General features: G+C 37.2%; 1 protein-coding gene across 2 annotated transcripts in view; it reads left to right on the forward strand.

Annotated features, from left to right (window-relative positions):
• LOC102203523 (zinc finger protein 638-like) overlaps positions 1–15,348 on the forward strand; it is a 34,719-nt gene that overhangs the window by 9,594 nt on the left and 9,777 nt on the right. Inside the window, exons 2-17 of one of the 2 annotated variants that reach the window (XM_005753425.1) lie at positions 301–2,209; positions 5,372–5,433; positions 5,919–6,182; positions 6,303–6,490; positions 6,784–6,983; positions 7,227–7,361; positions 8,115–8,213; positions 8,314–8,375; positions 9,208–9,868; positions 11,292–11,441; positions 12,018–12,146; positions 12,785–12,823; positions 13,221–13,346; positions 13,431–13,557; positions 14,303–14,473; positions 14,551–14,585. In XM_005753425.1, the coding sequence (XP_005753482.1) occupies positions 692–2,209; positions 5,372–5,433; positions 5,919–6,182; positions 6,303–6,490; positions 6,784–6,983; positions 7,227–7,361; positions 8,115–8,213; positions 8,314–8,375; positions 9,208–9,868; positions 11,292–11,441; positions 12,018–12,146; positions 12,785–12,823; positions 13,221–13,346; positions 13,431–13,557; positions 14,303–14,473; positions 14,551–14,585 (3,966 nt within the window). In that variant the 5' untranslated portion in view covers positions 301–691. The remainder of the gene's footprint in view (positions 1–300; positions 2,210–5,371; positions 5,434–5,918; positions 6,183–6,302; positions 6,491–6,783; positions 6,984–7,226; positions 7,362–8,114; positions 8,214–8,313; positions 8,376–9,207; positions 9,869–11,291; positions 11,442–12,017; positions 12,147–12,784; positions 12,824–13,220; positions 13,347–13,430; positions 13,558–14,302; positions 14,474–14,550; positions 14,586–15,348) is intronic. The other variant, XM_005753426.1, reaches the window with a different exon arrangement.

Raw genomic sequence — 15,348 nt, forward strand, 5'->3', positions numbered from 1 at the left:
CCCACAAATGGCACTACAACATGTAAAAAAATAATATAAGCTCTGGCGGACTTGGTTCTATAGTAGGTCTTAAAGGGTTAAATAAATATCGTCAAATAATCGAGATCTCAATTTCAGTGAAAAATTATCATTTTTGCCATAATCGAGCAGCCCTATTCTCTATGTCATATGATCTTCTTTCTTCTCTTCACCTATCATTTTATGCTTTTGCCTGCTTTGCTTTTTGTCTGTCTTTCTTTTTTTTTTTTCCCCCAGAAAAGACCTTGACATGATATCAGTGACATCATTTCTATCTTGCAGGACTGAGCAAATCAGGACAAGACCATGCAGATGATGAATTCCATCGATCCAAGAAATTGACGCCCACACCAGTTCAATAACTCCATTTTTAATTTTTCAACTTTTTGTTATTTTTGAGGGATAGTATCTCTTCTTCTGCTCCAGGGCCTCTACAAAGGCCACAACATTGAGAGCTTCCAGGGATCTCACTAGTGATTGAGGAGAAGTTACCTTGGAGTTGACTCTTTTGAACGTCCACCTTGCACTGATATAGATAAATGGCACTCTTGTAGTTGCCTGTTGACCTACCACCTTACCAACAATATTCAGCACGCCATCTCCATGTCTAACTGCAGCATCCTCCTTCCTGACTACCCCAGCCCTACATAACCTTCTGGAGGGTGATAAGATCATGTCCCATCCCATGGATAACACCCATGCCTCTGGGAACCAAAGTTCCAACCAGGGGCAGTATGGACTATCGGATGTACATGCAAGTGGGGACCCTAACAGGTCTATGACTCTGGCTGACTCTCAGGACAGTCATTTTACTAGCACGCCTAGAGATGAGTTTCATTCATCAATCACTGAAACAAGCAATCCAATGTCTTCGCTCTCTCAAAGACTCTCTGATGTTGATAGCGGCATGGACTGGTTGCCAAACTACAAAAGTGAAATTGAGGATTCTTCTTCTAAATTCCATGCATCACCGGCTTCTTATAGAAATAAAAGCAGTCATGACAGTAGATTTGCTGCTCTGAGTGAAGGAGAATGTCATATCCAATCCATTCCAGGTTTAGGTGATTATGACTCTCAACTGCCTGACAAACCTGTGGCTGTGGCAGAGTCCAGGTACCCTCAGTACACATCAGAAGAAGCTGCTAACATCCTTTTGCAGTTTGGACTTGAAAAAGAAGACTTGGAATATCTGATTTCTTACCCCGAAGACCAGATCACCCCTAGTAACCTGCCTTTTATCTTACAACAAATACGCAATCAAAGGGGTACAAATGCAGTTCAATCAGAACCAAATCCAGATGTTCAGCCAACCACCAGTATGAGTAGAAGGGACAGGTTAAATACAAAAAGAGGAGAAGAGATGTGGCAGGATGAAATGTCACCTACTGTTCAACCAAGTAAAGTGATTGACTCTGGACACACTGCCAAATATACTGTAGATGAGATTGGAAAGAGCAGTGACAAGAGAGCTAGCAATGGTGGGAGTAGAAGTATGTTGTTGATGGACTGTTATGAGAGTAGCAGCCACAATAGAGAACCACTCCAAAAAAGTATGATAGAAGGGAAAACCAGTACGATGGTTTCACCATTTGACCTGCAGGATACTGTTTCCAGTCTGAGCTCAGTCCAAGTCTGTGTGACTTCTCAAGGCAGTAATGCAGCTCAACAGATCCAACCAAGCCGGTCTTCTCAAGAAATCATCAGCTCTTTTTCTCCACCGAAGAAGGACACAGACTCAAGATTTCCTAAGATGTCTGAGGTCTCCAGGCTAGTTCTCTTTAAAGAACCAGAGACTTATCAGCAGTCAGCCTTAAAAACTCAGCCACCTCTCAGTGTGGTCTGTGTTGTGCATCCCGATAATGATTACATTCACACCAAGGAAGAGAGTACAACTCAAGAACAAGACTCTAAGGTTGCTGAACCGATGAACAAGAAGCAGCATAAGTGGACACAACAACAGCTAAGAAAGCAGAGTAAACAGATCATGAATGCTGCTGCAAAACCAGTTTCTCTACTTTCTCCCCCCCGAAGTACCATAACTATTCCATCTTCCAATAAGCAGTGCTTGGCAAACAGGGAGCTTTCAAAGTCTCTCCCAACAAGGGCCATGAAGCAAGACTATGCTGCAGCCACACCAAAAATCTTTCCACATACCTGTTCTCTGTGTTTACAACAATGTGCTCATATGAAGGTGGGTGGAAGAGTATACTCTGTTTGCCCTTGTTTAGGAGGACAAGTTTTTTAAGATTACGTTATTTTGATTGAGTTTCAATTTCATTTTCTTTTCATTTGGAAGAACTGATGGCTGTTTGTTGAAAAAAAAAATCTATAAATGGTACTTTCAGTTGATTTTAAACATTGTTTCACTGAATCAGTAATATTGACAAAAGTATTCCAGTAAGATGTGCACCACAAGCTGTAAGCTGTGTACCCATTAACAAAAACAATATGAAATTTTGTAACAATATAAGGAAAGGAACAGTTCATGATCCAAAGAATGTCACATTTGACAAACATTGTAGAGGAATTGTGTGGCTACTGGTAGAATGAGGAGAATAGTCTCAGTGACTGCTGATTGAGGTAGCAGATGAATTAATTGTACAGTGCTGTACTCCCCGCTCAATTTTTAGCCAAATGATGCAGAACTGCAAAGATAGTGTTTTCACAGTGCAAATGGATAATGAAATAACTCAAGAATTTCTCAAGGCAAAGAAAATAGGTATTGAAAAAAGAGAGAGACACACAAACAATTAGCCATTGAAGGTGCCTGCAGTAAAGGCAGAGCATCTCAAAGAAGGAAACAGTATTTGGGAGTTCGTATGGGTTCAGAACTTTAGGAAGTCATTATCTTTTAAGACTATGTGCATTTGTAAAGTTACTTTTGAGCTTCTGAAAAAGTTTGAGATAAATTAATTAAGTCTGAAAATGAATTGGAATTCAGCCACATCAAATCTAGTGGCATACTGAGGCAAAATGACAAAAATTTAGCAGTTGTCCAAAAACTTATGGACTGAACTGTAGTTACTTCTATGATTATCATCTATCATATTTTTCAAAATGTAATCAAAGTCTTTGTCTATACAAATGTGTGACATGCTTTTTGAGGTTTATTGCTTAGTGCTGTTTCCTTGACAACCTGGATATACGTCCAAGTTAGTGTTGCATAATGTCGCAGGGCATCATAGTGATGAACAAAATTTGACTGTCTAATGCTGCAGTCACACTAGGCAAAACAGTGTTAGGAGACTGCGGTACGACTCAAATTACTTGGGCCATGTACAATGAATTTACATTGCCTTTGACATAGTTGCTTCGAAGATGGGGATTACTAAGCCAGTTGCTGTCTTCAAAACGTTGCTGTATCAATACTATAACAAAGTGGCAATAAGACAGAACTTTTCTGCTACCAGTTTGTGTGTGAATGGGGTCGAATTAGCAATTATATGCCATCTCATTGTAGTAATATGCCAATCAACTGAGATAAATGATAGAAAAATGCTTATCTGTTGCTGTCTATATAAACTGAAATGTACATAAACCTGAATTTACATTAAGAGTTCAGCCAGAACCTCATAATTCTGAAACAGAAGTTTCCTCCACAAACAGATTTAGTTGCTGCAGGGTGGCAATGTAACTCCAAGTAGAGCAGGGCGATATGACCAAAAATATTTATCACGATATACATTTGAAAATTTGCGATAACGATATAACTGACGATATAATTGACACTAGACAAAATACTTTACAACCCCACAACTTTATTAGTGCAAAAAAAAGAGAAAACATCAATGTATTTTCACTTACACAAGCAGCTTTTTTAAGTGCATTAAAGTTATATTAAAAAAAATTACAGCGCAAATGCAAATTCCTTGCTGACAGTTTAACCAAAAGGCATTTCCAGTGGAAATTGGCCGACATATCCTCAGCATAACCATGTATAATATCCACAAAACTTAAAAAGTTATACACACATAATACTGTAATATTATGTTGAAGCACAGTACGTATCACTCCGCGAGGCTCCTGCCTACGATAGCCGTAATGCTCCGACAATCCATCAAGCGGTGCGGCTTCGTAGCTTAGCAAAGTCATACTGAAACATCTGACAGATTTTCGAGCATCGTGTACATAAAATTGTTTCGAGGTCAGTAAACACAACCAGAATTCATACATAAGGCACACGGGATTATAAGGGGCACTGTCGATTTTCAGAAAAATCAAAGGATTGATTTTAAGTGTGCTGTATTTCCCAATAAACACGGTAATAACGACGGCCCGCTAGCATGCTCTACCAAAAATAGTGCTTTGTTGTGTATCTAATGGTTGAAAGCCAAACCAGTTCCACACCACTGAAGTTGCAGCATTTTTACAAACCTATTCTGGTTCATCTGTTTCATTCAACGATCCGCTTTCGCCCTCATTCTCCGTCGCCGGCACGCTTTCGCTCTTTTCATTCTGCATCGCCGCCATGTGCGTATGTAAACAAAGGCATTGCACATGCGCGTTTTACCCATATTCTATCGCATAGGTGTCAAACTCTGCCCCGCAGCCTAATTACATTTGGCCCACGAAGCCATACCAAATTACTATTAGAGCTGGCCTACTGGTATTATACAGCTAATATATATATTGTTTAGTATTAAGCTTTGCTTGTTCCATATTCAGTTTTTCAGCAAAACGTGTTTGAGTCCATTCTTATATCTAGAGGAATAAATATATTTCAATAAATATTAACGTTAGCCCGCGACTTTGTTCCAGTGTTGAATTTTGGCCCACACTGTATTTGAGTTTGACACCCCTTTTCTATCGCGATATTTCATCTTCTTATTGTTGCCCAACATTACACCGGTATTACCGTGAACAGTGTGATATAGCCCAGCCCTAACTCCAAGTCATATAGGCAACAGCTTTTATATAGGACTATAACTAGAACAGTTTCCCAACCTTATTGCAAAGAAATGAATCACAGGCAATTTGTGATCATGGGTCAGTCAATCCATAATAGACTGTAGTTGTTTGTAAACTGGTTACCTTCCATTGGGCAACCTGTGTAATTACATTGTGACTAAAGATGGCCACACAGAGGTTTAGGATATTGCACACTCAACCTATGGGGGAAACCAACTACTTGGACCAAAAAAACCAAAATTAAAATCGGTACAATCACTGGATGGCCAGCAGTGGGGGGGTTTTTCTCCCCTGCTATTTTTACTACTGCATTTTAGTATGACTGAGCCGTAAGGGACTTGAGGCCACAGTTGTGTTTATTTGTGTTTTCAGATGGTAACTGAACTGAAGGCTGGCGGCATTAAAACTGATAACACTACATTTCTTCTTGTTTTCTGTGTCTTAGGATTGGATCTTACACCAGAATACCAGCATTCATACTGAAAACTGCAAACTCCTCCAGATACAGTCAGTCTGTCTTCCTTTTAACTACAAATTTCAAAGATCTTTGTCCTTTTTTTTGATTGATTAGTGAGAATCACAGTTTTTCCAGACCTTGTGGGGTAGACTCGACAGAAACCTCCTGATGTAATTTTATTTTACTACTTCTAGGGTGTGCTATATGTTCCATACCTTAGGTCCTCTAAAGCAGTTTATTTGACAGAATATGAGCCACCCAAAAACATTGTTGATAATCTTTAAGGGTTAATCAGTTCTTTCAGAAACCATTCTTTAGGATACCTCCTGTAGTTGCTTTTGGTTTTTAATCGTTGCTGTTTGAAATAGCTTTTCTAAATTTTATTTTCATCCCACTGGTACCCAGAGTGGGATGGTAGTGTTGTACCATTGTCAAGGTAACAATATTTGTCATCAGGCAAAAACCAATCACAGAAGCTTTGCAGCATTTCCTTTTTATTTGTTTACCCGTTCATTTCTTTATTAATATCCTTTAGTGATGTAGGCACAGAAAACAATCCCATGCCCTCCACATCTGCTGAAACTTCCCAGCATCGTCATCAGAAAACCAGACATGAGAGTTCTCGCTCTCGCTCACACAGCCCACGCCAAAGGCATGGCTCAAATGGAAGAAGGGCTAGCCCTAGTAGCTATTCTTCTCATTCACGTAGCCCTCACAAGCACCACCACAGCTCTGAGGGTAGAAGAGAGAAAATCAAGAGTGGATCACGATCCCCACACAGCTCCAGACATACTCACAGGTACTCACTAGTTGGAGACAAACATTAATATCAGCATTTTTACATGTCAGAAATATTGCTAATATCGCTTTCAGCAATTTTGTCATTTTTAGAAATGTTGAATTTGATTTGTCCTTCCAGCTCACCACGTTATAAAAACCCCAACTCCTACCGTCATCAGTCAGACCTGAGGAGCCATGAGCAATGGTCTGACCCGAGAAGAAGAGATGAGAAACTTAGCAGAGGCCTTAAAAGACAGCCATCAATGGAGAGGTCATCCCCTCAACCAAAGAAATTGAAAAGTACAATGAAGCTACAGGACACTCCAGGTCTGATAAATTGCAAACATTTTGTATTTTATAAGTTAACCAAGTGCACAAGTTGGTTATTCTGTGGTTAATTTACACTTGCTAAACACAAATATATTACTAGTTTATACTGTAAAAGATAGAGGAAACCAGCCTCAACCAGATATCTTTTTTTTTGTGTTTTCTTTAAAATTGACTTAATAACAATAAATAACTTGTGTTGTTTTCAATAAAGTGCTTTTGTAGCTCTGTATTTAATCATATTGGTAGTGTACAGTGAAAGGCTGTTTTTTCTGCCATCGTTGTCCCTGCAGATGTTCAGTCTTTGCCCGAACAGCCTGACTTGGAGATGGTGGTGAAAAATTTGGCTCCTGTCTTACTGGATGAGCCATTATCAACTGCTGCCCCTTCATTGTCATCCTGCCGTCCAGCAAGAAGGGAATTGACTTCCAAGACCCCCGAAGCTAAACCTATCTTCCAGAAGAGATGGGCAATTTTCTCTGCAAAACCTAAGGTTGGTGTGTTTGTTTGGTTACAGGCAGTTAACATATGGTAATTTTGTTTATGTGAGTCACTGCTCAATGCCTTGATCAGTAACAATGTGTCAGGAGTTGCTGCTGATTTTGTAAAGGCTGGACACCGATGTGTTCATCTACAACAAATAATATATTTAAAAAACAGCTGGATTCATCCTGTCATGATCACATCTATATTTGGTGTAACTTTGTCTTTTTTCTGTTTTGTTTTGTTTTCATAGTGTGATAAACCTTTACCTCCAACCATGGTGAGGCTGGAAGGGGTTTATGATTCAATTTCATACAATGATGTGGTTGCTGCTGTGGGGTTTTTTGGAAAAACCAAGTCAGTTCTATTGTTGAGGGCCAAACTGCAGGTATGCACAGTTAGAGTAAAAAGAGTGTGTATGTCTTTTTGCTGTAAAAGTGTACCATTTCATCTTTCCACATTAGCAATAACAAAGTATGTGATAGGTATCAAAGTTTAATTACGTGGGAAGTGGCGGAGCATGGAAAGAGGAAGAAACCCACTAAATGATAAATTTGCAATTGCTTTTATACTGATATTGGAGATGATGGAGTGCCCTTCTACTTTGCTTTTGTTTTGCTACTTGCCATAAAATCTTTATCCTAAACATCTTTGCACTGACGTCATTAACAAGGAACTGCTGTTTGGTCTAGAGTGTCGTGCTGAGCAGTCAGTATTCTTAATGAAGCTGGTTAATGACTTGCATGTATAAATCCCAATCAGAATTTAAGAGCCATCTTGAAGTTGTTAAATCTGTTTCAGAATGTGTCAAACAAAACGTTATTGATATTCAACGTAAAGTTACTTCTACAGGTAATCAATAAAGGGTTAAATTTTCTGTGTTGGAATATCGTTTCCTGCTCTGGATCAACATGTGCAAGTTACTGTTGCAGGGCTAAAACAGCAGTTCAGTAACTCACTGGATGTGGCTTTTAAAGGCTTGAGACTTAAGAAAGAAAGTGAATAAACGTAACAATGCCTAATTCTAACTAAAGAAAGCAGATTTCCAAAGACCTTTTAAATTTAGGAATTTGTTAGTGAATACGTTGTGAGCTGATGTTCATAATTGTAGTAAGCAATCATCTTGGATGTTTATATATAGGCAGTCGCGTGTTTTGAGAAGGAGGAAGATGCTGAAAAATTGAGAAAAATGAAGAAACTCAGTGTGAAAGGAGTGCAAGTCGCTGTTGTGAAAGGAAAGGTATTTAACCTCTTCTATCTTTATTTGTCTTTAATTTGAGAGTATGCACAATCAGTAATCAGAGTAATCCAAAATAAATCTTCTTTTTTTTTTTTAAAAGGATGCTGTTTCTAAGAGACCTCTTCTAACTTGTACAACAGAGCAAAAGAAGCGCCCTCAGCAGTAAGACATGCCTCACATGTACTCCCCCCCCCCCCCAATAATTATAAATATTCATCTATACCAGTGGCATTTTGTGTCCTCTGTGAGAGGGGAAAAAATTAATTTGTTTGATTCAATATAATTAGAATTTGCTGTAGTTGCTGTACCTCCTTTTTAACTTGTACCTTATTACAATCAATATTTAGTCCAAAAGTGCTTAAAGTTTATTTTAATCACAGGAAGGAATCAGTATTATTAACTTAGATCACAGTTTGTTTAGCATAAACTCTGCAGGTATAAGAAGGTGCCATCAAAAAGTTATCAGTCTTTTTGTCAGACCTCAGCCCTAACAGCACCAGATGGCTGCCCTTCACTGAGCCTGGATCTGTTGAAGGTTTCTTCTTGTTAAAAGGAAGTTCTTCCGTCCCACTGTTGTGTTTTTTTCATTGGGTGGCCATCCAATAGTTGGGGATTTCTTTACTGTTAACTCTGACTTTTAGATGTGGCTCCTTGCAACTTCATACACTTCCCCAAAGGTAAATTTAGGTTTTAATTGTTACTTTTTAAAACACCGGAGTAGTGAAGCAGACACAAAAGCAAGTGGACTGAATGGGACTTCCACTTAGTAATCTGAAATCAGCAGTCCATACACACCTAACAAACAAATTTAAATCAGGTATACTTTATTTTATTTGCTGATTCCCAGAAATGTTTGATCGCAAATCATATGTTTGGATATAAAGCCTTACAAAGGAAGGACTGTCTGACAGAGTTGACCATATCATTCAAAACATTTCCTTGTATTTCTCTATTTTTGTCTCATTTTTTTTCCATTTACATGTTTCCTTCACAGTGAATCTTCCAAGTTTGGTATTATTGCACCTCAAACCACTGAATCCACTTCCACAGGAAGGATTACCTCTCTGTTGGTCTCATTTTCTTCAAAAAAAATGAAAACAGCAAAAAACAGTAATGTGCCTGCAATAAGACGAGTGGAGTTGGTTGAGGCAAAAGAAGCAGCTTCAAAACTTCCATTCAGAAGTTCAGTTCTGCCTCACAATGGTGGCTCTGAAAAAACAGTTGAGTCCAGTGAATGTGAAACCAGTGCTATTGAATCTGTGGTTGCACCTACTGAATCAGGCCAGGTGGAAACATTTACAAACACGAACGTTACTGAACCAAACAAAGTCACAGAAACCATCTCTCAGCTAAGCTGGTGCTCAGTGGTGGCTTCTGAAGCAGAAACGGGCTCGATTACGGCAGCCCAAGAATCTGCAGTGGTATCTGACGACAAAGACAAGGTTGGTGCAACAACAAGTTTAACATCCAATGAGATGATGCAGCAGGAGGATTTCACCAAAGCCAATGTTGAGGCAACAGACACAGAACCACTGAAGTCTGGAAATACAGGAGACTCCACTGTTACCTCCCTGACTGTTGGGGAGAAGCTGGATGAAATGTACACAAAGTTCACTTCAGCTTGTTCAGGTTTTAGGAAAGCACTAAGACCAAATGTAAGTTTTCTCTAAAGCACTTACATTCATCACTAAGTTTCAAACATGTGCTCCCATTTTACAAATATGTTAGGAGTTGCATCTCGTTCTTTAATACATTGGTTCAATCACATTCACTCTCGTCATTCTTAGATGACACTCAAAGAAAATACCCTAAATAGTGTGAAGTGTAGTAATATACAGGTTATCAACAGGTTTTTAAAGACCTTACAACTTATTATGGGCTATTATTATGGGACTTATCATGGTATTATGGGCTTCTGAAAGAAGAGTTATCAGGTTTCTCAAATGAGATCATTTGGACAGCCTAAGAGTTGTCTGCTATATTGGATATGATATAACCACTGAGCACAGATAGTATAAATAAATAAATAAAACATGCTCACAAGGGAAATTTATTCCACTACTACTTTGTGAGTGGTCCCTGGTGAAATCAGCTGCAATGAGTGTGCTGACTCAAAACCTCTTTACAATTTCCCTATAGGTAGCAGATTGGTGCAGTTTGAATGACAGATAGCAGCTTGTTTGAAAACATTTGCTAACTACTAACAGAGTAGTAATAAAACCTAAGAAATTGGAAAGCAAACAATCACCCAATTCGGCGTTTTCTATCCAAAATCTGGCAATCTGCTAATATCAAAAGCTGAAGTCTAGAGTCTAATGTATTACCCCTACATTGTCATACATCAATAAGGCTGACGCCACTGGATGTTTCAGCACCATCAATCCTTAAGCACTGTAATTAATGCCAGTTGCACTATAGATAACGTTAATACTGAGCTTTTTTTTTTAGTCAATTTATCCACCTGTGTTCCAATTAAATGAAAACAGGTGTCATTTAATTCGTATTATGCTTAAATATTTTATAGTCCTCTTAACAATCGCATTATGAAAGGTTCATTGTCTTCTAGAGGGATAGATTTAGATTCACAGACTGACATAGACAGTCTTGTCCAGTACAATCTACCTTATGTACCAATGTAGCTTACATTACGCAGGTAAATTCCAAGTTGGTCCCAGGAGTAACACTCCTTTGACCTTTGAGACACTATTATATCTTTGCAGATGGTTTTTGTAGCACTGGTTACCTCTGTCGTGAAACCTAAAAGCGTTTCCATCCTCTACTCATTACTGCAAACACATTACTCTCATTACACCTACCCCAACTTTATGGTCTATATAATTACGTCACAATATCCCTTCATTACTTACTCAATACGGAGATGGAAAACAACATAAGAACATAACACAGTAAACAATGAAGAGTGTACAAGTAATGTAAACCTTTTACAAATGGGAGTGATTATTTTTTTTAAACAGACCTGGATTTATGTATTTTTGTACTAATGTAAAAAAATAATAATATGCCAACTTTTTTTAATCTAAAAATCTAAAATCACCCAAACCATCACTTTTTTTCCAGTTTACAAATAAAGTGTTGTTAATCACCTACCTGCCAAAATATGATGAATATGCTGACTGCTACACAGAAGAGGAGGTTGCCAATCTACTCATCCCATTCGGATTTCAATATTTGGACGAAAACATCTACGTTAGTCCTCAGATGCGCATGGTAGGCACCAGGTTTATTAATGCTCTGCATATACAGACATTTGACAAGTTTTCACAGGAATCCTTTCATATATGAAGCCTATGATTTAGCAGAAATAACCTGAAGTAGTTACTTTCTCTATGACTATCAGTCTCTCACATTGTTTTGGAAGAATTTTGGCACACTCTTATTTACAACCTTAATACTGTTCATAGAAATTTCATTTATGCACAGCTCTCTTAGAGTCCCTCCACAGCATTTTGATCCGATTAAGGTCTGGGCATTGGCGCTGTCATTGCAATACCGTCTTTTCTTTTCTTTACTTCTACCTGTAAAATCTTTATAAACTTTTACTTTATAGAAATGCTTCCAATTAGTGATATGATTTAATCGAACACTTTTGTTTAGCAGCACCTGAGTGCTACTTGTACTCTTAATTCCTATAAAAGCACCAAGGGTTTACTTAGTTTTTCATAGGACTTGGGAAACTTTCTTTTTTACTTTCACTTCTTTTGGCTGTATCTCTCCTTGTTCCTTTATCAGAGCTTGTAGCTGATTAGAATACTAATTAATGTGTTTTCTAAATTTTCTTTTTAGGCCTTTGTGCTCATGCCTACTGTGCAAGACATGCAAAACATCATCAGAGCCACAAAGAAGATCAGCTTTGTTCTCAATAAGTCTGCACTTCATTTGAAGCCCTTGAGCTACGCCCTTCCAATGAATCCAGTAAGCAGAAGTGTAAAATACTGCTGATTATTATTGCAACATTTAAAAAATGTAATTTTAAAACAAAGCATTTATATAAATTATCCGTGACCTTCATCCCATGGCTTGGTTCTATGGTTCTTATTTAAAGGAAGTTAGACTGAAAGTAATTTTATATCTGTTTTTCAAAGCATTGAGCAGAATCAAATTTCATTAACAAATGTATGGTGTCTATCAGTAGAACTAGGTGTGACCTTTTCAGTCTGGGTTCATGTAGTGCCTGAGCAAAGTTGAGAGTCCGAAAATCTGGTTTAAAAAAAGATATAAATGTAAAAACAGGAGAAGACACCTAATCAACCTAAGAATAAGATTTTTGTCATGCTTTGATAACGTAGGATAATAGCTCAGCCATCTCATTTATAAAAAACAAAAAAACAAAACATTGTTTAGGCCATATAGATTTCAATTAATATATTACAATCAGAAAGTAGTATAGAAAGTAATGTCAGTAATATGTTTTATTTCACAATTTAAAATTGTGAAATAAAACAAAATAAATAAAAAAAATTGTATTTTCAATGCACTGAATCTGAAGTTTGTTCGTTTTTTACATTAGCTGGATATTTACCATTGCCACCATCTACCTTTGTTTCTTTCAGTTTGGATTTTATAAATCTATCATGAAAAAATTGCCTTATGTAAGTAATATAGTATTAAATTACTCTCTTTTTTTAAATGTGAATTAAAATTACTGCTGGTGGTTTACAATTTATCACATTAAATCTATAAAACCATGGATAAAAGTTTTAGAAGTGGCAGAAATTTTGTTTTTCATACAATTTGTTTAATTTTCAAATAAATAAATAAATACATGTTTACATGCATTTGCATGCATTTGATTTATTTGTCATTAAAAGTTTTTGAAATGTATGAAATACTTTTGATTTTTCTATCACGATATCATGGGAACGTAAAAATATTTTATTTGTGCTAAAACCTTTGGAAACCATCAGCAGTCGTGTTTAGTTGGAGAGAAGTAGTACTGATGTATGTGTGTCTCTGGTTAGTTTGAAAATGTACCTTTTCTCGAAGCAGGAGATGACTGATGATGGATCAGCAATAATCTACATCAAGAACATCTCACAAAGGGAAGCCAAGGATCTCAGAAAAGCTTTGAAAAAGATTGATTCTGTGAAAAACTATCTGCCTTTCCTCAACAAGGTATACACACACACACTTACCTAGACATTCATGTTTAGGCGAATTCTGTGCATCTTATCTCCAATATTTTTATGTGTTATTCAGGTGTTTGTCGAATTTAATTCAATTTATGATGCTGATCGACTCGGAGTTTGGTACAGCCTCCTCAGACGGGGCTTTTGCCACACGGTGTACAGGTTGAAAATACCACGAATTGAAAGCACATCACAACGTAAGTATTTGTTTTTTATGACAATAAGAAAAATACACATAAGTTGCACTTTGCAAAAGTTGTAACAAATTTAGGTAGCACAGTACAATAAACATAGGTAACATGTGGTTAAATAAAGTTTAGCAAAAATTTAGCTTACTGTTAAAAATAATGTTTTACAAATTTTTATCAGTTATTTTGTGTTTGTGATTCATTTGGGCAAGTATTTTCATTCGTAATGCTCATAATTATTAATTTGTTATATTTTAACCCAAGCCTAATTGAAAGTAAAAAGCAATGATAAATGTGCACACATTGATAAGTTCAAAAGAGAATTAGGGCTGCTGAAAAAAACAACAATTGGGTTAATCAAGACTTCTTTTCAAATTCAGAAATATAACTTTAACTTCAGAACTCTGAGATATTTAATATATAATATACTTAAAGGCATTTTATCTTTTCTTTTTTTTTCTTTTTCTTTTTTCTTTTGTGGGGTCGCCTAAATTGACTCTGGATCTCCCTCTAGATGCAACAGAGGGAGTTTGGTCTTTGGTATCTTGCCAGTTGAATTTGAAGTTACATATAATGAGCATTAAGGGAAAAGAAACCATTTGATTAGCAGCAGCAACAACAAACTAAAGCCATAAAGTGATGGTAATAATCGCAGCATAATTGTCACAAAGGAAACTAAAACACAGCTATTGTGAACCAATGTTTTTGCAATTCTTCAGATAATTTTACAGTCACTTTATTTTTGCTTGTGCAGCACCCAGACTGGCATCCAAAGCATTGCCAGACACCAAGAATGTTACTGAAGGGGCAGTTGTCCCAACAGCAAATTTTGGTGTTCCACAGGGCAGCACTTCACCATTTTGGGTCACGATGACCACTTATCCCTTTGTGTTCCCTACCGTCTCCCCTTGGTTCATCATCCCAGGTGAGAGAAACGGTTGAAACACATAATTTATATCCAGTGTGTAAGTGACTGTGACTATATTCATTTTTCATTACTAGATTTTTTGACTGTCAATGGACTAAATGACATTGAGGTAAGCTTGTCTTCTCATATCATCAATTTTGATTTAATTTTATATTAAATGTGCACATTTTAACAAGTCTCAAACTCTTGTTTTTCTTTTTGATTTTTTTTTTAAATGGATTAACACAACATAAAAAATTTGATCTTTCCTGACTTCCTGATGTTAATGAAGCTTGTCCTGTCTAAGGCCTCAGTCACACAGGCTTTAAGACTGATAGGGAATTGGTATCCATCGGTCCCTAGGAAATATGTGTATTGCCTCACTGGTTGGTCAATGTTCCTGGAGGTTGCAGACAGTTGCTAAGTAGAATCAGTCACAGGAAAGTATACAGTGTGTTATGGATTCAAATATTGAGGAGGGATACAAAACAACACTGGTCCAGGAGGGTTAGGTCAAACGATGATTTTAATGAACACACACGTGGGGAGATGAACACTTACACAATCAGCGTCGATCTCCTCCTAACAATACACAAGCAGTTGTTTTATAGCATCAGGGTATTATTACTAGGGATGGGTTTTTATAATCGATTTATCGATTAAAATCAATTCTGGCTTGGATAACGTAAAATCGATTCATTAAAATCCTGAATCATTTTTTTAAATAAATTGATTTTGCCCGAAATGCCAGAATCTGGTGAAATCTCACAAAATTTCAACAACCACCAAACAGCTAAGACAATAAATGAGAGCAGGTACAGGGATTCTGCACATAGACTTAAACACACAGCACAACCCGCGGTTCAGAATCAGTTAGATGTCGCCTTTCTCAC

The sequence above is a fragment of the Pundamilia nyererei genome, unplaced genomic scaffold (genome assembly GCF_000239375.1).
Source record: "Pundamilia nyererei isolate P.nyererei 1_Seehausen unplaced genomic scaffold, PunNye1.0 scaffold00427, whole genome shotgun sequence".
NCBI classification, from domain to species: domain Eukaryota; kingdom Metazoa; phylum Chordata; class Actinopteri; order Cichliformes; family Cichlidae; genus Pundamilia; species Pundamilia nyererei.